Source organism: Pinus tabuliformis, chromosome 7, assembly GCF_031772625.1.
Source record: "Pinus tabuliformis cultivar Carrire ecotype Pingquan chromosome 7, CPIR1, whole genome shotgun sequence".
Classification (NCBI taxonomy): Eukaryota; Viridiplantae; Streptophyta; class Pinopsida; order Pinales; family Pinaceae; genus Pinus; species Pinus tabuliformis.
Genome location: NC_142293.1, coordinates 1,191,484,531 through 1,191,512,046, shown reverse-complemented (window position 1 = coordinate 1,191,512,046; position 27,516 = coordinate 1,191,484,531). Strand labels below are relative to the sequence as shown.

The window sequence follows — 27,516 nt, the reverse complement described above, 5'->3', positions numbered from 1 at the left end:
TTTGTCAGATATGTCTGCATCATCTATAATCCACTCAACCATGTCGGTGTAAGGGAGTATCTTTGGCCTTGCAGCAATGCGGTGCAAAAATGAGCATGCAAGCTTAGTCAAAGAAGCATCAAAAGAACCGCATCCATCCGCTGTAACTGTTACTTCCATAATTCTTGGTTGTTCCTCCTCCAATAACTGATACATAGTTTCCCACGTAGATGTCCCTGCATCCCGATTACAGGTAGTGTCTGTGAATAACGGGGTCATTTCTGACTTCTCAGACATGGGAGCCTTGCCTTTCTTTACCATTTCTTCGTGTGTTGTGCTCTGCGTGTTCTTCCTGAAAGTTGAAAGCGGAGAGAAAAATATGATAAAGATGATAGTGAATGCAGGAATAATCAATAGAAGGACGAAAATAAGGTGACGGAGGGTCTTTAATTCTGAATCACATCAAAAGATATCAACTTGCGTCAAATGGTCCTTTACACTGATCCTAATCATTCTTTTAATAAATGACCACTAATGAACCATCATGCTTAACTTTAATGTTCATAACTTTCCATCGAAAGTTGGAAAGTACTCTCCTAGAACCCTAAGCCCTTTGAGTTGCGATAAAAGCGGTTTTGCGATTTGCTTTGCAATATCGCAGATCTCTATATCGCAAAAATTCTTTTCGTTAAAAACCATCGCCATATGAGTTGCTGTGATATGCGATTTGCGAGATGCTATCGCATTTCGCAATATTTGCTTATGCTTTATCAAGTAGTGCTGCGCGTTTGAAAGTGCGATGCGATAAGGCTATAGGATTTTATGATTTCGCATTTTCGCGGATCGCATTTTCAAGGGGTAACTCTTATAAGGGAGCCCACCGTAATTGTTTTGCGATGCGAGAATAATCTTCTTAAAGTGGGTCTTTTAAAGGTTTTATTTTAATATTCACAATTTTCCGTTATAAAGTTATTCTTAGGCTTTTTGATCATGTAGCACTTTTTATAAAAAAACTCATAGTTTGTGAAGTTTTATGCGTTTAAAGTATGAAAAAGTAAATTTCCATGTTTTAGCAAGTTCCACTTTGGCATCTTGTTTTATTCTAAAAACAAAAAGGCAACATTAAATGCTAAGATTTGATTTTTTGGAAGGGTCGCCATTTATTAATGTTATTACTAATATTAATAAATGGGATGGTTGTTGAGAAGCACAACAGAGTGGTAATTAGTTAACTCAGTTTATTGAGTAAAGTCCAGTTAAATTAGTTCCAAATTGTTTGAAGAACTAATTGTGAGTTAACAGTCAGTTGATGCATTAGTGCACTCAACTAGTGCTACTCCAGTTAACTGAATATTCCCTCATCAGAAACTCATGTATGTCGATTATGAGAAAGACCCAATGAGAGTAGAGTGCAGGGATAGTGTACTATTTGTTTTAGATTTTTCTAAGTTGCATTGATAGTGCATGCATTCAGGTCCTGAGTAATTTCCCTTTAAATACGAGCTAATTCTCTGAGGAATTATGCAAAGAATTAGAAGCTTGAAGGCTTGGAAATTTGGCTAAGTATTAGCCAAAGGAAGTCGTCAAGTGGAGGATAGGAAATACTTGTGTAGGTTAAACTCAAGATTGAGCATATCATATTGTACTCAGTAGAATTCTTTGACCAAGGGTACATTGGAATAGAGACTTGGAGAGCTTGTGAAGAGGTTAAGCTTTGGCCTTGAGCTTGCTGATGAGTTGGAGATTAAATTTGTTGAGTGTTGGGATTGTTCTAGAGAGAACAAGCATTGTAATTTCATCTTGATTTTCCAGATTAATACAAAATGGATAGTGGGGTTTTGAGCTATGGCTTTCCCCGGATATTTATTGTGTTATGTGCATTTGATTCTTTTCCTCTATTGATTATTGTTTGCTCGATATTTATGAGCTTTCGTTGTAAAGAGTAAAAGTAGATTCTTGTCCCTTGCGTTAGCAAATTGCATTAGCTTGTGAATCTACAGGATTTTCTACATGGTATCGAAGCTGAGAACAATATACTAGAGGGGATTTCAAAGTTTTGAGTTTTGGGCCGCGAGTTTGTAGATTAGATCTAAAACTTTTTGTACAAAATTTTTAGAAACAAATAGAAGATTTGGATTCTTTGTGAAAAACTACCCAAATTCAAAAAAAAAAAGTTGAATCAGAGTTTGGATGAGGGTGATATCGCTAACTTAAAATCAACGCTTTTTCCAAAAAAAAAATCGTTACGGCAAGACAAATGAAACAGATTGGTGTGCTAGCCAAGAACCTGTATGCTCTTGAGGTTCAAGATGCATGCAAAGCCTTGAGAAGCAAGTCAAAGGTTAGAGACTTGGTGGTTGAAAGAGAGAGTAAATTACCTCTCAACATGCAGCCCCAGAAGAAGCCTCTAAAACAGCTTCAGGAAGTTGTGGAGCAGCCACAACCAGAGAAGCTAAGAGGAGACCGAGTGGAGAGATCCACTCAAGCAGTTTCAAAAGAAGTCTCAGATAATTGTGGAGTAGCAACAATTGGAGAAGCCGAGAGGAGACAGAGTGGAGGCATCCAGTCATGCACAAACCTCCAGTGGGGGGAAATTTCGAGCCAGGTGGGCAGAGGGATCACATGCAACCATACCTCTAGGTATGAGGTGCGGTGATTTGAAGTGATAGTCCCAAGAGGGCTAAAATTGGGCAGGGCCTATTGAGTGGTTTTATCTCATGGATCGTACCTTGCTACGGGAGCCCAAAGTACATAGTAGCAGGAGGAATCAGTGGGATTGATGCAGTCAGAGATCAATGTGATAGAGGCTAGAGAAGTCAGATACTGAGAAGTGTAGAGAGGGTTGACAACAAGTGCAGAAAGGCAGAGTCAACATAAGCGCAGAGTTTTCAGTCGATAGAGACAATAGTAGTCAGAGACTTTGATGACAGAGACATCATTATGATTCATGTTGGATGTTTTTTTGTTTATGGAGTTGTTGGAGCTACAACACTCGAGAGAAGTGTTGCATGCAGAACATTCCAAAGGTTCAGGATCAGAATCAAGTTGAATTCCTTTCTTGTTGAGAGGGAGTGTTGAAAATAACAATAAGAAATGTTAAAAATAGAATCCATAAATTCCAATTTAATTTATCCTTGAATTAAATTGTAATTCTTTTCTCATAGCAACTTGTAAATAGTTAATTAAGTTTAATTAACTTAGGAATTTTGAGTTGGAAGTCTTTCTGAAGTCATGTATATGTTCTCCCTATATTATAGGGGTCCATGATGAGTTAAGTATGAGTGGTAATTAGTTAACTCAGTTTATTGAGTTAAGTCCAGTTAAATTAGTTCCAAATTGTTTGAGGAACTAATAGTGAGTTAATAGTCAGTTGATGCATTAGTGCACTCAACTAGTGCTACTCCAGTTAACTGAATATTCCCTCATCAGAAACTCATGCATGTCGATTATGAGAAAGACCCAATTGAGACTAGAGTGCAGGGACAATGTACTATTTGTTTTAGATTTTTTTGAGTTGCATTGATAGTGCATGCATTCAGGAACTGAGGAATTTCCCTTTAAATACGAGCTAATTCTCTCAGGAATTGTGCAAAGAATTAGAAGCTTGGAGGCTTGGAAATTTGGCTAAGTATTGGCCAAAGGAAGTCATCAAGTGGAGGATAGGAAATACTTGTGTAGGTTAAGCTCAAGGTTGAGCATAGCATATTGTATTCATCCGAATTCTTTGACCAAGGGCACATTGGAATAGAGACTTGGAGAGCTTGTGAAGAGGCTAAGCTTTGGCCTTGAGCTTGCTTATGAGTTGGAGATTGAATTTGCTGAGTGCTGGGATTGTTCTAGAGAGAACAAGCATTGTAATTTCATCTTGATTTTCCGTATTAATATAAAACAAATAGTGGGGTTTTGAGCTATGACTTTCCGCAAATATTTATTGTGTTATGTGCATTTGATTATCTTCCTCTATTGATTATTGTTTGCTCGATGTTTATGAGCTTCCGGTGTAGAGAGTAGAAGTAGATTCTTGTTTCTTGCTTTAGCAAATTGCATTAACTTGTGAATCTACATGATTTTCTACAAAGGATGCAAATTTCATGACTCCATCATCATTATTCCAAAGAATTAAAAAAACTAAGTGACATACTTATTGGTTATAAAATTCGTCATAATATTATATTTTCAAATCTTTCTATGAAATTTAGAATATGACTAATCAACCTATTCATAATTTTATTCTTTCAAATCCTCTATGATATTTGAAATGTGACTAATTATTTTATTCATAAAAATTTCCTTTAAAAATACCTAATTACAAATATTAAATCTCCAAATTGCATATTTTATATTATTATAACACATTCATTTATAAAATAAACATTAAATTAATTTATAGTTGACCAGAAATCAAACAAATAATTTATAAAATTCACATAGTAATATAAATATAATTTATTATATATATCATTATAACACATTCTTTTTTTTTGTTGATAAGTGGGTGAATCCTGAAAATCACTCTTACCCGGTGGCTGAGAGGCCACGACTCAGGGGCATCTAAGCCGTCAAAGTCACCCGGGGATCGCACCCGGCCTGAGCCGCACCAGCGGAAACCATGCTGGATTTTTTGGTATCGGCGAGACTAGAACCGGTGACCTTTGCATATGGAGCACCTTAACAGCGCGCTCCTTCACCAACTGTTCTATATCTCTTTGATATCATTATAACACATTCATTTAGGAGTGAAAGATTGAATTAATTTATGATTAACCAAAAATAAAATAAATAATTTATAAAGTTCACATGGCAAAATAAATATAATTTATTAAAAAATCTCATTATTAATATGGGAAGTTTATTTTTTCCCTTTTAATTATTAAAGCAAGAGTTAAGGTTTGTAGTTTTTCTTTTTTATTATCAAAGTTTTTTGTATCTCTTTATAATGCTTGAAAATTGGAGGTCCTGTCCTCATCCCCTACATCCACAAGCTTTTCAATCAAGCAGTCAAGCAAGGGTTCCCTAAACCTTGGACTGAGAGCCTCATTATCCCTATTTTTAAAAGTGGGGATACAAATAACCCCTCTAACTATCGAACAATTATGATCAACCCTCTCTTAGCCAAGTTATATGGTAGTATTTTGGAAAAGAAGTTAAGCATATGGCTTGAAAGTGAAGGTAAGCGAGCTAAAGGCCAAGCAGGTTTCAGAAGGCATCACTCAACAATAGACCACCTTGTTACGCTTAGGATCATTGCGGAGGAATGTCGTAATGATAAATCCAATTTATTTTGTTGCTTTGTGGACTTTAGAAAGGCTTTCGTTACGGTTCCTAGATACAACCTTTGGAATAGATTAGAAGAGCTAAAGGTTCCTCTCGAGTTGAGAGTTGCCCTTATAAGGTTATACGAGAATGTAATTGCCAAGCTAAAGAGCAATGAAGGGTGGTCGAAAGATATTAAGTGTAACATCGGAGTTAAACAAGGTTGCCCCCTCTCCCCTACCCTATTTGGCATTTACATCGATAAGCTCGAAGGCTATTTAGAGGAAGCAGGATGTGATGGCACGATCTTAGCTGGGATAGTCGTCATCCTTCTTCTTTATGCTGACGATATTGTTCTTTTTGCAAGGTGCCCATCTGATCTTAATAAGCAACTCAGGCTTCTTAAGGATTTCTGCTCTACCATGGGTATGACTGTTAACACTGACAAAACAAAAGTTATGATTATCAAATCCAAGAAGGACACTTACGCTAATTTTATGTATGAGAATAATAACTTGGAGGAAGTGTATTCTTACAAGTACCTAGGAATTGATATTCATCACAAGCTCAACTGGAACCATAGCATTGAGAAAAGGATTAATGGGGGTGGAAAGCTTACTTTGGTCTTGAAAATAATTGTAAAATAACAAACCTTGTAATGTGGGATAAAAAGAAGTTCCTCTTTGAAACTTTAGTCACTCCTGTTATCTTATATGGCTGTGAGGTTTGGGGTTGCAGCATCTCCAGAGAATCATGGAGAAAGATTGAGCAAATCCAGAAGCGTTTTATAACTTATAACCTGAAAATTAAAAGTAATACACCCTATCTTATTCTCCTTATAGAAGCAGGTCTTTCCCCTATTGAGAGCCTAGCTATGCTTAGGTTTCTGTTGTACAAGCACAAAATCAGTAACATAGACGATCATAGACTTCCTAAGCTAGCTTTAAATTCTAGCCAAAACCACCTAGCGCTCAATCGAGGGTGGCATAAAGACACAAGGGCTTGGTTAAACTATTGGGAGATCAATGAAAATGATGCATTGCAAAACATAAATAACATTAAAGATATTGTTACTTCTAAGTTCAAAGAAAAAATGTGGTGTGAGAAAGACTTAGTGACTAAAAGAAAATTAAGTTATTATAAGAAGGTCATCAACCCCACCCTAGAAGATCAAAAGTATCTCTCTATTTTAACTAGCTCAAAGAAGAAAATTAATATAACAAAGATTAGAACGAATTCTCATGAGCTCCATAGTGAAACAGGTTGTTGGGCAGTTCCTAAAACACCATGGACGGAAAGGATTTGTCGTATATGTGAGAATAGGAACATCGAGGATGAAAAACACTTCCTCTTAGAGTGCCCCGCATATAACCACATTAGATCTCAGTTTCACAATCTTTGTTACAATACTGACCTTCCTAGCCTTTTACAATGTCAAAATTATAGTGAGCTCGGGAGGCTTCTCTCCAAGCTTTTTGAGCATAGAAATAAAATCTTAAATCAAAATAGATAATTTGTTTCTTTAGGTCCGATAGACCATTATTTGGTCTCCGTGGACGTTAACCATCATCATCATCATCATCAATAAAAATAACCCACACTCACCACTCTCATAATGAAAATTACTATTACATTAATAATATAATATTTAAAATAAAATAATATTATTATATTTAATTTAAAATTATATAATAACTACAATAAATTATTATTATTAGATTAATGATTTAATTTAAATAAATTTATAATATAAAAATAAATGATTAAGATAACTAAAACTAAATTTTCCAATGTAACTTGACGGGATTTGTGTATAACATTAATTGGAAAAAAAAACATTTTCCAGATGAATAGATCATTCTTAAGTAAAACATATCCAATCATCAATTAACAATTTGACTAAATTTAAAATTTTAGAAAATACAGATTAATAATTTTCGTCGAAATGCGCACACACCATCGTTAAAGAAAATTTGTTCATACCTCCCCAAAATACATAAAAAAGTGAAGGTACAGTAAGCTATTTTTTATATATATAGGCCGTTGTATCTGTATACTCCGGCGTGTGATTAAATTCTCCAGCAAAACTTTAATATAATGCAACATTCTTTGTCGGGCAGTCTTGAAATTGCATATCTTAAAGCACAATTAACAGCTGTCTCCGCTACGGTTGATGCTGCCAGGCGTGGTCACGCCTTACACATTCTGCGCCTCTAGTCCACCTACTCTACTACCAGTTCCATTTACTACCCCTCGGCACTGAATACTCCATCTTTTATGCAGTAAGTTTCTTGGGCAAATTTGGTGTAGAAATGGAGCGGTTACTGCCACAGAAATCTCTTGGAACTGAGCGAGCAAATTCAATTGCGAGGGAGCGCGAGATGTATCGACAAGCTAGTTCACAGAAATCAATGGACAGAGTGATCTCTCACAAGGCTTTGCAGACCGGTGGTGCCTTGTTTCACTGCAAAGCACTTTGGGTGGGGTTTTTGTGCGGTGCTGGTGTCACTTATCTGCTATTGCTTGCTGTTGGAACGTCTTTCAAAGGCACTCCCACTTTGTTTACATTTGATGTCGTGTCAATGCACAGCTTGCGTCAATCACTCTCTGCTGGACATTTGAAGGATCGCATTGGGAATAATCAGACCCTGCAGAAAGCACAAGCTTCTGGTACTTCATTTGGTATCCTTCATTTCCTTTACTTTAGCCGTAGTTTAACGATTATGCTTTCTGCTAATGCCAGTCATATTTTGAAAAAATTTTTGTAGGAATTTTTCCGAATTTAACTGACATTAGTGAAATTTTATAATTTTAAATATCTTGAAAGTTTTTGATGTTGCTGAATCTATTTTTATTATAAAAATATAATTCAAACACTATTTTTATAAAAATTTATAAAAATTTTTGAATTTTTTTATCGAGATTTTTTGGCTTCAGAGCCATTCCTCCGATTCCTCCGTTTCCTCAGTCGACTCCTTTCCTTTAATTCTTTAATTCTTAGTTCTAATGGGCCGTTCCTGAAAACCTTCTAAAAGAAGCCATTTAAGGAAAATGACGTCAAAACTTGTGGGAAGCCCTTTAAGAAAAATGACATGAAACCTTACTGTAAGCCATTTAAGAAAAATGACCCGCGCCATTTGAGGGTGATGGTGAAGACATCCTGAGTTTTTTGTTTGGTTGGATACAAATTTGGGTTTATTTTTAGGTTTCAGTAATTAGGAGTCCGGTATGGTCAGCTGCTGCTTTTTGTTTTTTGCCTTATAAATTAATTAATTAATTAATTTGTAGATGGTTTCAGCATTCAGGCAAACATTTTTTCCATAAAAAATTATTGCATCACTTTTTCCACCTATGATTCATTACATTCTTTCATAATTGATGAAAACAATGCTACGGCTAAGATGTTGGGATTGAGGTACTTCATTTTGTCAAAGTCTCCTCTCACCATTCATGAAGCAATTCCTCAATTAAGATGTTGGCACTGGATATTATTTTGTCAAAAGTACCCCATTGGCTTCAAGCACATGAAATGCATATTTGAGTAGGCAAGATCCCAATAAGGGATGTACTTGTTTGCGTGAGATTTGAACTTTAATGAGAATAACAATGCTCCACTTTACTAATGTAAGGTGGATCATGTTGACAGTGATTGGGTTTTAAAAGTTCAAAGGAAAATTATCATAATAATTTCAAAAATAAAAATTCTGCAAGGAGCATGGAACTGATTTTATCAAGAAATCAGGAGCAGCATTTGCACAAGTGCCTGGCAATTAGAAACGACGTTTTCTGCTTTCTCACCTGCTTTTTATGTTATTTTCAGCATTCTTTAGGAGGCTACGAGCTGCCCTTGCACTCCCACATTGTATTCATACTGGCTGTATTCTTTAATTCCATTAACCTACTTTTATGATCATTTGAAGCTGCCCTTGCACTCCCACATTGTGTGTCCATACTGGCTGTATTTTTTAATTCCATTAACTTAATTTGACTATATTCTTTAATTCCATAAAAAAATTTAAAGTTATCTTATCTTATAAATCTCGAATGATGCAAAGAGGACAGCTTATGGGAAAGGGTGCTAATCATTTTAATACAGATTATCTTTGCTCTTGACACAAACAAACTCATAGAGGATAATAGGCAAGGTAACCGAACAGCTGAGTGCTTTTTGAGTTTACAATAAAATATGCTTTTGTGCACCAAGTGAAGTGCTCTGACAGCCTAGGGTCTGTCACTTCCTTTGGTATTGTTGACAAAATAAAAGGAAAAAGAAGATGATGAAGAACATTTAATTATTATTTATTATTGAATTCTTAAAAAAAATGCAGCAGAGGATAAGAGGCAAGGTAACCGAACAGCTGAGTGCTTTTTGAGTTTACATTTTGTGCACCAAGTGAAGTGCTCTGACAGCCTAGGGTCTGTCACTTCCTTTGGTATTGTTTGACAAAATAAAAGGAAAAAGAAGATGATGAAGAACATTTAATTTTTATTTATTATTGAATTCTTAAAAAAAATGCAGCCCTTTTATTTCTTTATTTTTTGCTATAACCTTCTATTTCTTTTAATTAATTGCTGTAACCTTCAATTTTTAGGAAGAGGTTTGCACCTGTTTTTGTTCTATTCATCTGGGAGCTTAATAGATATTAGGTTGAAATGGGTCCATATTCATGTAGTGGCAACTGTGCACACTATAACCAAACACATGATAATTATGTTCTTGAGAAAGAAATGATATTTGTAAAGTCGTTTTGCTTTTCGTTTATTTTTATATAACTAATATTCTAAAATTTATTATAAAAATATATTTTCAGAGTATCTGGCACATAATTCATTGGTTTAACTAAAATTAGATAAATTTGAAAGTAAATTTTGTGAATGAAAACTATGTGTTGGCCGTCGGTTTAGCTTGGATGGTTCATTATTCTCCTAACACAGATTGGATTCCCGCTTGTGATGTGTTAAATAGAGTGTGTTGAAACGTAAAAATAGAGTAGACTGGGAAATTTTGCTGGAATTCTTCCCACCAGACCCGAATATTCACATTTTTTTTCAAATTTGATCCCTGATCGATGAAACCCACATGAAGGAATCTAAATGACCATCTCCCATGGGCTGCAACAAGCAGAAGTGCAAACACACATTCACAAAGATGCTCTTCAAATTCATATTTCTCTTATTTTTGAAATCGCTATATCTGGCCGCTATTTGCTTAATGCATACTAGAGATAGGTATATTTCAATAATTTGAAATTTGTAACTTTATTTGGCTTTTGCAGGGTCAAATTTCCGGAGGATGGAAAGTCTCAAATCTTCAATCATAGAGTCAGAAGATGGTTTATACACAGGAAGAGGCAAGGACCTTAAGAAAAGCAGAGGACAGATGTTTCAGGATCAAATTCTCGAAGAGGAGAAGATATCGTTATTACATTCTTTGTGGGAAGAGTATTTTCTTAATTCTAGGAAAAAGACTGATTCCTTTTGGAATATAATTGGAGTTGATTGGTCTAATGTGCCCAAGGCACCCCACATACAGGACTGTAAGGCCTATATAAAAGCTAGCGAACAATTGGATTCACGTGGAAAAAACGGAAGTCGTCCGTTTTGGACAATTTGGAAGGGATATCTAGGTCTTGAGCTTGGTGAGTCCACAGTACCGAAGGATGAAGAAGAGGATTTGCTGCTAGAACATAAAACTATACCCGATGGTCCATATCCTCCATGGGTATGTAGGCAAAATTTTTCAACTTAATAGACTCATTTCTTAGATTAGTCGAGCACTTCAAATCGCTTCAAGTGGAAGGGAAAAGTTTAAATTGCATATTTTGCTAACCCGCATAGTCAAAGGCACAAATTGCATGGTAAGTTGGCAAAGAGTCTCTTCACATCTACCTGTGCTCGATTGTTTTCCCAGCGCTCTCGCAAGTCAGGGGAATAATTTAAACTTCCTGAACCATGCAGCAATTTTGTGTAATGGTGACTTGAATGTATTTCCTAAAAGTTTGATGCATAAATTATTAGAAATCTATTAGGAGATGAAAGCAATGATTTTTTGAGCTGTAGATTTTCTTTTCGGAATTAAAAGTTAGGCGTGTCCAGAAGCATTTCAACTCAAGTTTTAACACTTGCTATAGAGTTGTCCACTTCAGATTCACTTTATTGAAGTCACTATATTGGTGGGTAAGTACATAATAAGCATACCGGAGAGATTTTGTGTGCAATATATTGCCGTAAGTCTTGCATGATATTGATGACCATTATATGTAATTTCAATTTGTATGAGACTGATTTCAAGTAACAGGTTGAAAACTGTAATTGATATTAATTTTTAGATATCTATAGAGTCCGTGATTATTGGGGGTGTTGTCCTTGAAGACATATTCTCTCAAAAAAGGGGCTGCTCACTACTGGAAATCAATGCCTACTATGACAAATTTGTCTCCACAGCTGCAAAATGGTTGGTATCCAGTAAGAGCTTGATTCCTACATCAAAATAATGTACAGCAAGGAATTGGTTGCCCACTACCGGAAATCGATGCTTACAGCCACATTGTGTCCACAGCTGCAAAGTTGTAAACCACTGCTTATAAATATTTTCAGTTCCCACCTTTGTTGGCTCAAGCCTCAAATATATGAAAAGGAGCATTTAGTGTTACGTGTCAGCAGATTTGATCTATTTTTATGTTGTTTTATTTTTTCCTTTTTTAGAATGTTTTGCAGGGTTTCCTTCTGGGAACACCCCTACATTGGGAAGAGACATCTCCAAAGCGTTTTTTTTTTTTGGTTTTCCTTGTTTCTTTTGTTTGGGTGGGGATTGGGGTAAGATGTCTCAGGGACGTCTCGGACATCCCCATGATGTCTTGGTACCAGACTCCAGTACCGGCATGCCTAATACTGGGACATCGTCGTACCCTCCCCTTTTTGGGCTTGGGACATGTCCCCATTCTCCCAATAATTTTACTTGTTAAATAACTTATTGCTTATTAATAAAAAATGCAGTGGTTAACAGAAAAATACCTGCATGGTGCTATATTTAATCGTGTTCAAAAGATAATTTGGTATATTCGTGACTTACACTTGTGCTTGCTAACATGTGATTGTACTGCCTGAGTAGGTAGAAGGAGGAGACGAGGATAATCTTCCAATGACTAGGCGTGTACAGCGGGATCTATGGCTGCATCAGCATCCAAGAAACTGCCATGAATCTCATTTAAGATTTCTTTTAACTGATTGGGAAAGAAATCCAGGTTTTGGGATTGGTGCACAAATAGCTGGCATGGCAGGAATGCTTGCTCTTGCTGTAAATGAGAAGAGAATTCTGGTTACAAATTACTCCAATCGGGCTGACCATGAAGGCTGTGTAGGTACGTTTTATATTCTAACATGGGCTGTTAGGTATCAAGATTATATCTTTTTCATTTTAAGCACGATTTGATTTAAGGGTTGATATTTGAAAGCATGTTTCAAAGTTCCTAGTCCGTATACACAAAAGCACTGTCATTGATAGTCCCCGCACGTCTTATATTTCGGTCTATTTTTGTGAGAACATAAATGAACGTTTCTTTTTGCATGCCATGCTTTTGATGTTAGAGCCTATTATTTTAGTTCTGAAGCCAAGTTCTAAGCTTTTCATTAAACTAGATTTTAAGGAGAAAATCAGAAACTTGTATAAATAGACGTTAAGAGAAATTTGTGAGATTGAAATATATTTTCGCATTTATTTGTGTCATAGTCAATTCTATAACATGGATTCCTTCCTCCTTCTTTGATAGGTTCTGTTCGCTCCCACTGGTCATGCTACTTTTTACCTGAAACATCTGCAGAATGCAAGCAACGTGCCTTGGATCTGGCTTTGCAAGAGGATGCATGGACGCAAGGCATTATAACAAAGAAAGAAAGTTATACTACAAAGGAAATCTGGGTTGGCAAGATACCAAGGTGTTAAGTGCTTCCTATTCCTAATAATACTTTTTGGCCCGAGCACATTAGTTTTCATGCTTACTTTGAATATACATTTTTCTTGGTTTCGGTAGACTACAAATATACGAGCTTGGATGTCAAACATTAGTGGATGCCCCTTTTTTCCTAGTTGCATAATGAGGGTGCTTTGAATTCTTTATGCTACCATGGGCAATCTCTGTTGTGGAAAATCTTTCTTTTCTAATCTGGTGCTTTGAATTCTTTATGCTACTATGGGTAATCTCTGTTGTGGAAAACCTTGCTTTTCTAATCTTGGTCTTGTAAAAGTGTATTCTCAGACAATGGGGTAAACCTTGGGAGAGGATGCAGCCAACGACTGAGATAGACAGCAAATTACTTAAGCATCATCGAACAAAAGATAGGAGATGGTGGCGAGCACAGGTACTTGAACAGTCACTAGGTTTAAATGAGAAACACGATAATGGTAGCTACTCTCTTGCAGTAGGAATCTCAACCTGAAATTCTTCTATATTTGACATAATTTTCTTTTCTTAACAAATATTCAGTGATTTGTTCTCTATTTTCTCCTTGCAAACCATAGTGCCCTTTCAACATGATTCAACATTCATATAGTGTGATGGGGCCCCGGGCATCTCGTGCATTAGATCTCTGTTATCTACACTGCATTTTTTAGAACTATAATTACTGATGCCAATACAATGTCTAATGAAAGCAGGGAATTTTTAGGAATAGCAAAAAATATGGGTTTGCAGTGGAATTATTTTTATAGGCCAACTTCATTATCTAGTTGAGTCACGTTTTAATTTAAGAAGTGATTAGTGAATTATGTAACTAATAAGCTAGTTAGTACTTGGTCTACTAATAAGTAATTAGTACTTTTATGGATTGATCACCCTATTACCTTGTATCCACAAATTCATTTATAAAAGGACATTAACACGTGTTGAATTTTATAGCTATGGTTGGTCTTCATAACTAATATTTTAGCCCTTGAAATATATTATATAACTAATATAAGACATGTTCTTCATGTCAGTTGCAAAAGAGAAAAAAAATGAATTTCAAAAAGTTGATTTTTTGGCTCCAAATGACAATTCGGCCCTCCAAAAGATGATGACGGCCCCAGTGAAGGGACATGCCCATTCGGGCTCTTGAAATGCCTATATATACGCCATTCGTTCTTCTCAATATAGCAAGAATTCAGATCACTTATGAGGCAGAATTCAGACCATTTGAGGCAGAGAGAAAGGACAAATCTGAGGCAAAGAAAGAACGAATCTGTGGCAGAGTTTCTGGGCTTATCTGGGCAGCAGAACCAAGTTTTCCTGGGTGAAGAAGGCCGAAATTCAGCCCTGCCAGATCAGACTAGGCAGAATTTGTTGGGGAGCAGAGTGACTTGTCTGGTTGGCAGTTTGATCAGGGCTGTCAATTTGACTTTATGTTTGACTTAGATGTATCTCTGTTGACTTGAATAATTTCTCTAAGGAAAAGGTTGCTGGGTTTTTCCCCCAAGTGGGTTTTCCTAGGGTAAATACTTGTGTTTCTTGTTTGGCCGTCTTCTTATGATCCTACTGTCAATTTTGTTCTACTGTTGAAGACCTTATGTGTAATTGCTTTATGATGAATTTAAATGCAAGAAATGAATAACGTAAGAAATCATAAGAAGTAATTATCAGTTAGAAGATCCTATGAAAAATCAACAACGTGCAAACCAACCAAGAGTCTAAAGGTACTTTGGGACACATCAATCATAGTGGGTAACTCGAGTAAAGGGATAAAACACGCCCAAGACCAAACATCCTATTTGGAAAAAGTCACTTATGGAGACATCGTGGTCACCAAAGAAGCCATTTGAATGTGATTGACATTAGCACTCTTAATCTTTAGACAATTCATAATCCCATGGTCTCTTGGATGACAGATAACATATATTGTCTGGTTTGCATTCTTGAAAAGGCATTGGCATGAAGTATGCCCCCACATATCATAGTAAAGGATCCCCTAACTCTCTCTAGAGGTAGTGGAACCCCATCCCTATCTCATAGTATACCTAACACTAGAAGATAAGGTGGCCCAACATGATGTCATAAAGGTGAAAACATTGACAAATCCTCTCAAACCTCGAAATGTTGTGGTTAATGCCAACTTGAAGCTGATGTGAATATCCTCTGAAATTTGAATTGGTCTAAAGGAATCCCAAGGATGTGGTTCGAATGTTTCCAAGTATGGTTGGGTCTAATAATAAGGCCATCCCTTAACTTCATGAAGTACTCAAAATAAAAAGGTATCTTGGGAGTCAGGATCGAGGTCCTTGGGATGTGTAATCCAAGTAACCAAATTGTATTGTTTGTAACTCTCATCACCATGGTCAACTCTTGTTTGGGGGACAAGAGGTGGCCAACATTAAGAAAATACCTAAAAGGAAGGAGACAATCAAAAGAAAAACCAATAGATTGGAGGAGCAAAGAACTCTTAAAGACCAACATTGTCATCATCTAGGGGTGGTCTGCACAAGCAAAGGTAATCTCTAAGAAGCAAAGAGCTAGGAAGGGGAAACACTTTCATTCACAAGCTAAATCTCCTAGAGATCATATCCTATCGAGCTAGAAGACCAATCTAAACAAAGTCTCAAGTCACAAAGGATGTGCAATGGACTTGGCCTACATGATAATCACGAGGAATACTTTATGTGCAATAGATCATATGTTTTAACAAGAGAATCTTCAATCAAGACTCTTATTCCTAGCCAAATCAGTTCTCAACAAACAAGGTCCCTAGACCTTGAAGCTATAAAGGACAATGGGTTTGATGATTATGCCCAAAGGTGCATCTTGGACAACCTATCCTATCCTAGAAATGGAGCCAAAAGCATCGTCTCTCAATCTCCTTGAGAGACAATCATATCCCTTGCAAAGTCAACACTGAAAAGCATTACTCACATTGATCTATGGCCTAAAGAACTAAACCCCTAAGGAAGTGTAGGTTGTAGTAATCTTCATCTTGCTTCCTTGGAAAAGAAGGTGGTAGTTAGAGGGCACACTTTAAAATGTTGAAGATCTTGACTTTATCTTTACTAGGGTTGGCCATCCACCCATTATTGAAGTTCACAAAAATTGAAAGTACTCAAAATAGAAAGGCATCTTAGGAGTCAGGATTGAGGTCCTTGGGAGGTGTAATCCATGTAACCAAATTATATTGTTTGTAACTCTCATCACCATGGTCAGCTCTTGTTTGGGGGTCAAGAGGTGGCCAAATGCATTAAGAAAATATCTAAAATTGGGGAGACAATCAATAGAAAAACCAATAGATTAGAGGAGCAAAGAACTCTTAAAGACCAACATTGTCATTGTGCAAGGGTGGCCTGTACAAGCAAAAGCAATCTCTAAGAAGCAAAGAGCTAGGAAGAGGCAACACTTTCGTTCACAAGCTAAGTCTCCTAGAGATCATATCCTATCGAGCAAGAAGACCATGTAAACAAAGTCTCAAGTCGCAAAGGATGTGCAATGGACTTGGCCTACATGATCATCACGAGGAATACTTTATTTGCAATAGATCATATTTTGTAACAAGAGAATTTAGACTCTTATTCCTAGCCAAATCAGTTCTCAACAAACAAGGCCCCTAGACCTTGAAGCTATAAAGTACAATGGGTTTGATGATCATGTCCAAGGGTGCATCTTGGACAACATATCCTGGAAATAGAGCCAAAAGCATTGTCTCTCATGCAAGGTAAGAGAATCATATCCCTTGCAAAGTCAGCACTGAAAAGCATTCCTCACATTGAACTGTGGCCTGAAGAACTAAACGCCTAAGGAAGTGTAGGTTGTAGTAATCTTCATCTTGCTTCCTTGGAAAAGAAGGTGGTAGTTAGAGGGCACACTTTAAAATGTTGAAGATCTTGACTTTATCTTTACTAGGGTTGGCCATCCACTATTGAAGTTCACAAAAATCAAAGAGTGCATCAATTTATCTTTGAAGCTCTTAGGTGGCAAGGCTAAGAGGATCACATCATCGGTGAATAGAAGCAAGGAGATAAAAAAGTGATGGAGACAACCCTCACCCTCCTGTATGTGCTCCTCAAGAAAGGACTGCAATTCAGTGAATTGTTAAAATAGTAATCTTAAAACTGTGATGTTAAATTTTTAAAATCGTGAATTGGTTTGACCGGTTACCAGTTCAAACTGGCAGATTTTTAAAACTATGAACTAAACTAAATATTTTCTTTCTTCCAGTAAAGCACATAAGTACTGATGTTACTCTCTAACATATTTTTCATTGGATAGAGGTTCATGCTAGAGCTCATCAAAGCTTAGCTTCCAGTAATGGCTGTTCGTTGGCAGGTGCATGTAGCTACATGTAGTATGGCATTTTAGACTAATGGCAAGTGCTGTGGCTACTATCTGTTTCAGCCTGGTATTAGTATACCCTCAGCATTAATTAGTCTCAATTTAATTAGAGCTTTTTTCTGCCCAGCATATCACACCCATCGTCTTTTCACATTTGAGACAAACATTGAGAATGCCATCATTTACAAAAAAATCGTGCATTGCCTTGCTGCAAAACTGATTAATGGAGCATGTTCATTTAAACCCAAAATTAACTCAATGCATTAGTTGTTGGCTGCAAATTGTGACTCAACCCAGCATGAGGAGAAGGGGATACTTGCAGCTTGGTTTTGACTTTCTGGCGAGAGCTTGCCCTTGAAAGAAAACTCAGCTCTTTCTCAATCAATCATCAAATGAATCAATTAGAATTTTGGGAAGCTCACTCACTGCCAGCCCTTGAGGAACCCAATTGTTGACTGCATATTGCTCTGGCAAATGCCCATGAGTTGCCAAAAGATCACTGGGTGGTAATTTCTTATACAACTGGGGTTGATGGGTTATGAGGAAGTAGAAAACTGTGTCAATTGTTTAGTTCATCTGTAGTGAGGCTAGTGACGAATAGAAGATGAACAGGCAACAGTAAAACCCCACGAGGAAAGGTGTACAACTCTTTCAATTGCCAAATGATTTGATAAGATTAAAAAAACTGCTGATTACAAGGAACTAAGAATGAAAATTCCAATGGGAAAATGCAACAGCACTTTTAATACCACCATTGATCTCTTCATCTCATTTAGATGGATTGGTTTGAGTCATCTAGTTGTTGGATTCTAGTGATGCTGTAGGTAACAACATTTTCCTGTGTGTGTGCACTATGTAGAATTGCATGACAAGGAATATGTGTGGGAGTTGTCCCAAGCGATACATGGAAGTTGAGTATTGAAATGACTGATCTCAAACAATTGCTTACTGCTGATCCTTCACAATAGAGATCCACAAATTGGTTAAGTTATAGTAGCGAATAATTTGTGGGGATGCCAGTTATGAGAACAACAACTGAACATTCCTACATTGGAGATTGCCATTGACGTAACCACAGAAGTCAGTGGCTATGTTTTACTGTTTTATTTATGACCTTTAATATAATGAATAGAGAGTTGAATATGGCTATGAACTATGCTACTCACACAAAATAAAATATGCAACCACAAACATAGTAATGAATCATAATGGAGGCAAAGGTTTTACCATGGAAACCTGATTCACAAACAAGGGACCTAGCTCACTTGCTTCACCAACATGGTACTTTGTGTAATTAGCTTTTTGATGTTTTTTCTAACTTGTCCAGAGATCTTTGCTCTATGAATAGCTAAAGGGCCTCTATTTTTGTTTTGGTTCTAAGTGCAGCTACTCTTTAGGTTTAGAGGTATGTATGGCCTACTCTCTGGTGTAACCTGCACACATCAACCAACTAATAACACAATAGTAACCAAGACTCTGCAAATACTCTATTGCGAATTTTGTCTTTGGTGTAATTCCTTTGTGCGTTGATATCCAACTGAGGTGAATCTATCTAGATGATCAAGTCTCAGACTATGCTTCTTTGATTGCTTTATGGGCATGAAGGCTTTTCTTAGGCTTGGGTTCAGGTTTGGTTACTGCTTTGGTGCCATACGTCAATAATAGCCATCAATGAGTTCAAGTGACTTTGCTTCTATTGCCAGCAATAGATCAACCTTCGATGTTTTATGATAATAATGCATAGTCTGTAGGTTTGTTTCCAAACTTAATGAACATTGCTATTTGGACAAATGAGAACACAGCTCAATCTACCTTTGGTTGCAACCACCATTAGCATGTACACAAGCTTTGACTGTGGTTTTCATTGCAAGGCACTGCTCATCAATATGAAAGTATTCTTCTCAAGTGACTGTAATGGCATGAATGAAGCTTCATTGGCAATCATCATGTAAATCATTGTGCCTTCACCAGTTTCCTGTTCTTATGATCAACTGCAATTCGACTTATCCATCATTACTTGAACCATATAAGAGATGGAAATTTCTTAATTCACTCAGTACCATTTATTAAATCTATATGTAAAGCTTTTATTTTTAATGAAACCGGAGAGGAAAACAAGCCCACAGAAGCCAACTCTTATGATCATGCAATATTAACCCACAAGATGCCGAACAAGGAAGAGAGGAATTAAATAATTTGGGTTCCGTTCTAGTGGCACAAATTACCACTCTCCCTACTACCTAGGACTGCCCGCATAATCTTAACTGACAGGATGCCAAACAATGAAGAGATGAATTAAATAATTCAGGTTTGTGTTTAGTGGCACAGCCACACGTCACCACTCAACTCTGGCAAAACATTCGGCAAGCTTTCCAACAGCTCACAGATCCAACAATTGAATTGTAGAACCTCAAGGGATAAATGATAGCCCAATGCTACGCTAGTATTTATGGTCTTCAGGGAAGCTGGAACGGACATAAATAATGGGAAATTCTTCATTCTAATCATGAATTCAACAACAGGCAACATATTAAGCATAGCCAAGAACAGCGATAACTCATACAAAGTATTCTATCCTTGCCATTCTTAATTGTCACCATTAATACACTCAGAGCAGCACATTAAACAAAATTGTGAGAAGTATATTTCACGTGCAGAATTTGCACAACAGTAAAATCAAACACACCATAAACACAAAGATTTTGCCTTGGAACCCCAGATGGAAAAACTGACATTTGAATGGTTGCTCAGTTCTCATTTTGGCAATCTCTGTTATGATGCAGCTCATGCCTGTCTGTGCATCCTCACCTCTTTGGCCAAAAGGCCCTTTGATAGTCAAGTTACAATGAGATATAAGAGAGCTGGGGGTAATGAAAAGGCCAAGAGATTAACCTTTTCCTCTCTCCAGAGAGCACATTTAGATAATTCCTGCATCCTATTATGTCCGAAAGGATGTAGCATAAACAGAAATTGGGGACAATTTCCTCTTAGCAGTGAAGAAATGATGGTACTTAGTCATAGTCGATTTAGTCAACAATGTATCAAATTTGTACTATCTATTTTTATAACTCTTGTTCTCGGAGTTATTTGTAAATCTGATTTACCTCTCTACCTATCTCTCGCATAAATCTCATGTAAGTTCACATAAGTTTTGCCCACCTGCACCTACGACAATTTTGTACTTTTATATTTATCTAATGGAATATAGAGTGTATGGCATGTACAATTCACCTATCTTTTTTTTGCACTTCCATACTTCTTTCTCATGTTCAAGTTGTTTTGTCGGCTCACAATTAGATAGGAATAAAACTTAAAGGTATGAAGACTACCCATTAACACCCATTTCAACAAGGGAGTTTGAGGGTTTGCATTTTTCCAGTTGTTGGGGGTATTGGTCTTGTGGCTCTGAGTTTCTATTTGTTTTTTCAGTGAGAGTACTCAGTATCCTCCTTAGTTTAGATTCCATAAGAGGGCATATATCTTTAACCATAAAATGATTCTTAAGATTGTAGATGTTATCACTTCCTAGTATTTGGCACAGGATATTTTAAAAGGAAGATAATACAGTTACAAAAGTTGGGAACCACAGACCCTGATCTAACGCCTTCATGGAGATAGAGATCAATATGGATATGTGAGATGTCCAGTAGACATAATCGGTGTTTAACTCAGGCCATATCTATCTATATAAGGGAGATCTTATGAGTTTGTGTGTAATGTTCCCATCCACTCAAGAGACATAAGGGGAAAATTCTGCTAGCCTAATTAAGTTCCTGTAGGTTAAGATAGGGAAAATTAACCAAGGGAACACAATTCACCTAGGAGAAAACCTTATTAAAGTTAAGTTTAGAAAAAGGGGATATGGGTCCTAGGCTAACAAAAAGTCGCTTTTAAATTATAAAGTGAGAAAACTCACTAAAATGTCTTTCTTAAAATAAAAGGTAAAAGGTTAACAAAATGGTCAAGTGAGTTATAAAAAAGGGAAAGGAAGAGTCTTTCCTCATGCTTGCATTTGATAACTTGAAAACTAGAATTTTGGAGAGCTCTTGAGAAGAGAGTCTAGGGTTTTGGAAATCCTCATTCTGGTTGTAGCTAGTATTGGAACAGAATCACTTAGGTTCCGACATTGCACTTCATTGTTGACAAAGAAGGAATTGGTAGAAATGAAGCAAATCTGAAACTGTTATCAGTTGATTATATAATCTGGCTTTTAGTGTTCCTTTTTCTCTATACGGGCTGAGTTTGTGCTATATTGGGGGCCGAGTCTATACCTTGCAAAGAGGTTGAAATCCACTGCTTATATCAGGCTGAGAGTATCATTTAAAAGGGGCCAAGAGGCTCTCTTCTTTGCAGGCCGAAAGTCTAGCTGCTGAGGAGATTGAGGATATTTTATTGAGGGCTGGGACTACCATTATTGAAGGGGCTGAGTTATTACTGTTTTTGTAGAAGTATTTGGCCGAGTTTATCTTCTCTGTTGGGTGGCCAAATCTCTGGTGCTGTAGAGAGGCCGAGATCACTGCCATTGGGTGGTTAACTGCTGCAGGCCAAGTTGCCTCTACTCAGAGGTTGAGTTGCAGACAATCCATAGAGGCCTAGCTGCTAATTTGAAGAAGGCCGAGTTCCTTATCTTGGGTCCATTCGAGCTGCTACAGGAATTAGTCTTCATTTGTTGAGGATGTGTTTGAGGAAGGGCTGATGCTATTTTCATTTATCAGACCAGTTTATCCTTGTGGGCCGAGTTTCCAGATTTATCTTTTGAGTGGTTATCTTACAGCCTAACTGTTTGTGCATCATCTGCTGATATTTATCGTCATATTTCATCTAATACTGCTGTAGCGAGCTTCTATTAGTGGTATCTGTAATTTCTGAACTTAATACAATTTATATACTTGATATCATTTTTGGGATTCAACTGCGTTAAGTAAGTCATTCAAACGTATGACCATTTCCATGAGAGGTAGTCGTAACTGACTAATTTCTCATGATTTTTGAATAGTTCACTTAGCACTCATTGCATCGGGTGATGCTCACAGGGGTGAAGAAGTGGGATTGAAACTAGTGAAATGTGGAGAACGAATCACATAGCATCAATCATCACTTCCGGGGCTTGCACCCGGTAACCAGGACTTCCCAGGAGGTCACCCATCCCAGAACTCCTCTGGCTCAAGCGCGCTTAACTGTGGAGTTTTTCCCCACAATCAAGCCCACTTAGCTTGCTACCCCATTTGCAAAACCTTAGCAAGTATTGTGCCTCATGAACCATTCAAGTAGAGATCCCTTGACTCTTTTTGAATTTAAGTATGGGGGATTTACGCGCGCTTGAGCCAGAGGAGTTCTGGGATGGGTGACCTCCTGGGAAGTCCTGGTTACCGGGTGCAAGCCCCGGAAGTGATGATTGATGCTATGTGATTCGTTCTCCACATTTCACTAGTTTCAATCCCACTTCTTCACCCCTGTGAGCATCACCCGATGCAATGAGTGCTAAGTGAACTATTCAAAAATCATGAGAAATTAGTCAGTTACGACTACCTCTCATGGAAATGGTCATACGTTTGAATGACTTACTTAACGCAGTTGAATCCCAAAAATGATATCTAATATAATGCACTGCGTAAATCCCCCATACTTAAATTTATATACTGCTGTTTGAAGTACTTTGGACTCTGGAGTATCTATTTTGTACTATGTATGACTGTTTTAGAAAAAAAGTAATAAATATAAAAGAACACACCTACAGCCATATGCATGCAAACTGTTTCGACGAAATACCTCAGTGACAAACCCAAACAAATTCAGAAATTTTAGTGGGAATTTCGCGATATTCCAAGGGGGTACCTTACATTGTCTCAGGGTCAGTCTTAGACACATCAGCAAAATGAGCTTCTATTGGTAGACCAATCAGTCTAGAGTTCAAGGGGAAGATAACGCTACAAATTAAAATGACAAACACATTTCTGGAAGTATGAAAATGCTTTTATATAGTTCATATCCAAGTTGAGAATATTACTATTTTGAAGAGAAATAGAGATTATCTTCAGTCTTATAGAGTGCTGCTTCTGATGAAGGCATAGGGCCCACAAACTTGATAAATCTGACATAGATTCCACTCCTAAGTCCAGTGATGCTGTTTGAGGTGAAAGTTGGGTCTGTGAAGCACTTTATATGTAGATCATATGACATGGTCCTTCAGCTTGTTTGCATGAAGACATCAATTTAAAATTGGGAGTAATAAGCATCATAACGGCAGATTGCTTGATAGCAACTTTGGGACCTACAAAAGAGGTTTCCAAGATGTTTGCAGGTGATCACCAGTTCAGGGCTTTGCAAGATGAAGTCTGCAGACTGCTGCTAATTGTGAGGTAGAAGGTGTGCCTCTTTTGAGAGGATTTGCTATTGCATTTTTGTAAACCTCGCTGTTAAAGCCTTTGGCTATTGATGAATAGGGTGTTGTGATTATGAGGGATTTATCATTTATTACTGTCCGCTGAGAAGGTGGGTTCTGCTACTTATGGATATAGAGCTGTTGCTATTAATAAAAGAAAGGGATGCTGTTTCTAATAGTAACCTGCTGTTTTGATTTGGAGAGCAAGACACTACATTTATGGTGTTATTTACTGATATTTTTGAGAAGAAGTCACTGCTTATTTTAGAAAAGCAAATCTACTATTTTCAGTAAACAATTGTGAATATTTTTAGACAAGCAGACTGCTACTATTTTTAGCAGATGATTGCTATTCTTTATAGAGAACACATTAAATTTAGAACATTCTTCTTTAGAAAAACACAAAGTTTTCAGATTTGGAACAGAATTTTGATTATAAAATATAGGAGCAAGAGGAGGAGCAGACATCAGTGCATCCTTCACTCTTCTTCTGCAAATATTCGTCTCTTCTTCGTTCTTTGTCCGATTTCTGAGTCCAAAGGCTACAGTCTGATGTCTTTCATACATCAGTAAACTCTCAACTGATTATTATTCTGTCCCCTTAGGTTCCTTAGGGCAAGTTTGTATCTAAAATTGTGTCAGGATTATGTACTCTCATCATCTCTGATTAATTGAAGTCTAGTCTGGTTAAATGAAAGATGCTTTACTGTGAGAGTTCAATAGTGGATCACTGTCATTGCTTTCATAGTTCAGACATTGGATTCTTTTAATCCGCAAGATCAGGTTTGGATTTGCCTTCTTCGAATGCTTTCTATTCCATTTTCTCTCATCCACCTGGACTTGTCATCTGCCACTAATGAGCTTCAAGCATATTTTTAACTATTTCATGTGCTGAAACCAAGATACCAGTTCCGACAGATTTTGAGAATCTGCTTGGTGATTTGCAATCTTCAATTGCATATTAATGTTTAATATTTGCTGATTTAAGTTATTTAGTTGCATATTTTCAAGCTCTGGATCAGCAAGATTACATTAGGGAGACCCCCCTTGGGTTAACGATCATTAATTTGGAAGTGAGAGGTTCATTTTTTGTGACAGGGGTGAGAAAACTAAGATGTTCTCAGAAAGTGATTAAAGTAGATATGCCCCCTAAACCAGGGTTGAAAGCATGTATGACAGATATTTGAGGTTGAGGGATTAGATTTTGGATAGACTGACAATCAGGGTTGCCGAGTTGTGATGTTTCAGCCTTCCCTATTCCTTGGCCCTCCTATCATATACATCACCCTTTTTACTGGAGCCAAGTACCTTTATCTTAACATGTCAAGTACCTTTAGCTTAACTTATCATGTTTTAACTTAACATGGCTTGTTTGTCTTCTAGGTATTATAATGGCTTTGTCCAAAAACTCGGGTTCAAAGTTCAAAGTTCAAACCTTCTTACCTCGGTGGATTTCTGACCTTAGATATCAGATGTAGATTTTTTTCACTAGATCTGCGGAGAGTTTGAACTTCAACTCCAAGACTTGGAACTTCTTAGTGCATCCTTTGACTTTCATGCCTTTCCAGAACAGGTGGATCTGTTGGACGTCATAGGGCTCATCTTGATTACAATCTTCTCTCTAAGTTAATGCATTCCTTTTGCAAAACATTCGAAGTTTTCATTCATTTAGACCTTAGTCAAACCCCAAGGCTCTGGGTATTCAGTAAGAGCAAAAATCCACTGTAGCTTTTATACCAACTTGTAGTGTGCTTGTATCCAGAATAGCACAAGCACTGCAACTATATGAGTAATCGAAACCAATGTTTCAGATATTGTTTTAGGGAATATATATCTGAGGGTCTGGAAATAAACTTATTGGAATATTGGCAAAGCATAAACTTGGATCTGAAAATCACAGAAAAAATAGGAAATTTTGGGAGAAATCAAACATATTTGCAATGCTAATTGAAACTAATAACTAAAGATATGATGGTAGTAAAGCACAAATAATAGAAAATAACAACAATAACACAAAAAGTTGGGGGCAGTTGCACACCTAATGGTGATTGCACTCAGTAAGTCTTGTCCAATGGCAAAAGTTGATTGTATACTTTCTTTGTTTCAAAATATCTCTTATGTTGACAGAAAAGTGTTTACTGTTTCAGAAGTAGAAAACAAAAAATTAGAAGGCTATATACATTGAGTTCCATAAACTCTTTTGAAGAACTACTAAAGTGGAATACTCCGTGCAATTCAAAGTTTGGGCATTTTATCAGCAAAGTTTCTTTTCCCAGCAACTGATGATGGACATTCATAATGTCACTCTTCAAGAGGAGGTAGCAAAGCTGGAGATAGTGGTTAGAAGAGGATTATATAGTTCGGGGTCCTAGGATTCATTCTCATCTCCAATGGATCTAGGAGGGGATTGAGGGGTCCAAGTTGATTGCATCACTTAGAATGATAAGAGACACAAATGAGAGGTAGGAATCCCTCTTTATGCCCATATTAGGTCTAAGCTCTACCATAAAGCTTTAGTTATTAATAAAAGTGCTTAAAGCCATTCTTATGTAAAAGTGGCCTTTTACAAGTATTATAATGCGACACAATAAAGGTCTAGGGCTAGATTAATATTGAATCATGAGCTTACTGACAAAATAGTTCATGGACATAGAGTTAGTGCCTATTAAATATGTTGTGGTTAAACACAATACAAAATTCAATAGATAGTCATGGTGAGGCAAATATTATTTTCCTTCACTTTAATTGTGGTTAGGTTTTGAAGTGAGCATTGTTACTGCTCAAACTCGCAGGGGACCTAAGGGGAACCCCTAAAGGGCAAATGCTAGGCAAAGGGTAACAATTGGATTCTTAGCCCACTGTCACCTCAACTAAGGCTCCCTTCTATTTACGGACTTTCACCAATGGTCGGAGACCCGATATGTATGGAGTCACTAATAAATGATAAGTCATTGGATATAAGTGACCTAGACCCTTTCCCAGAAGATTTTGAAGGATGGAGTTTGCTTGCTTTCTAAGCAAGGTACTATGTGCTTCTAGGGAAAGGAAGAGGATTTTGGGGGTTGAGTGTATGAGAATAAGTTTTGAAAGGAGTTCCCCACACCCTAAATCCTTGTTAAAATTGGTATCCTGGATGGTTCTTGAAGAATGGTCCTTTGAGGGAGCAGGACCACATGGGGTCAAGTGGACTTGGTCTAGGGTATGAGGAAGGTATGAAACAATCAATGATATTCTTACCCCAGACAAGGTGGGAAGGATCAAAGAAAGTATTTCACTAAATGATGTTGCTTTGACCCTGGGAAGTGCTAGCCTTTGGGATGGAAGGGCAAATTTTGGTCCCAGAGCTAGGGCTTGGCTTTTCTTCCAACTCCACTGTTAGAATGTCTTCTAATTTGGAGGAGGGCTAGAGGAAAGGCCAGTGCAAGAGACCCTAGGATATCGAACTTTTTCAGTGGCTAACTTGTCGCGAAATTGATGCCCTATGCACCCCAATGTGGCTAGAATTGGGAGAAGGTGAAAGAATAAGTGTTTTGGTGACCACCCTTGGTAGATCAATGCCTTAATCCTTGGGAGAATGGAGTCTATGTTGATTATGTGTAAGATTTCTTGGTTCCCAGT

At 37.2% G+C, this 27,516-nt stretch overlaps 1 protein-coding gene across 2 annotated transcripts in view; it reads left to right on the top strand.

Annotated features, from left to right (window-relative positions):
- Positions 1-7,283: 7,283 nt before the first annotated feature.
- The window catches only part of LOC149251704 (uncharacterized), a 65,580-nt gene continuing 45,347 nt past the window's right edge, over positions 7,284-27,516 (top strand). The window contains exons 1-5 of one of the 2 annotated variants that reach the window (XM_089459537.1): positions 7,284-7,902; positions 10,509-10,954; positions 12,344-12,593; positions 13,002-13,167; positions 13,488-13,590. In XM_089459537.1, coding sequence (XP_089315663.1) covers positions 7,545-7,902; positions 10,509-10,954; positions 12,344-12,593; positions 13,002-13,167; positions 13,488-13,590 — 1,323 coding nt within the window. In that variant the 5' untranslated portion in view covers positions 7,284-7,544. Of the gene's footprint in view, positions 7,915-10,508; positions 10,955-12,343; positions 12,594-13,001; positions 13,168-13,487; positions 13,591-27,516 lie in introns of both variants that reach the window. The other variant, XM_089459536.1, reaches the window with a different exon arrangement.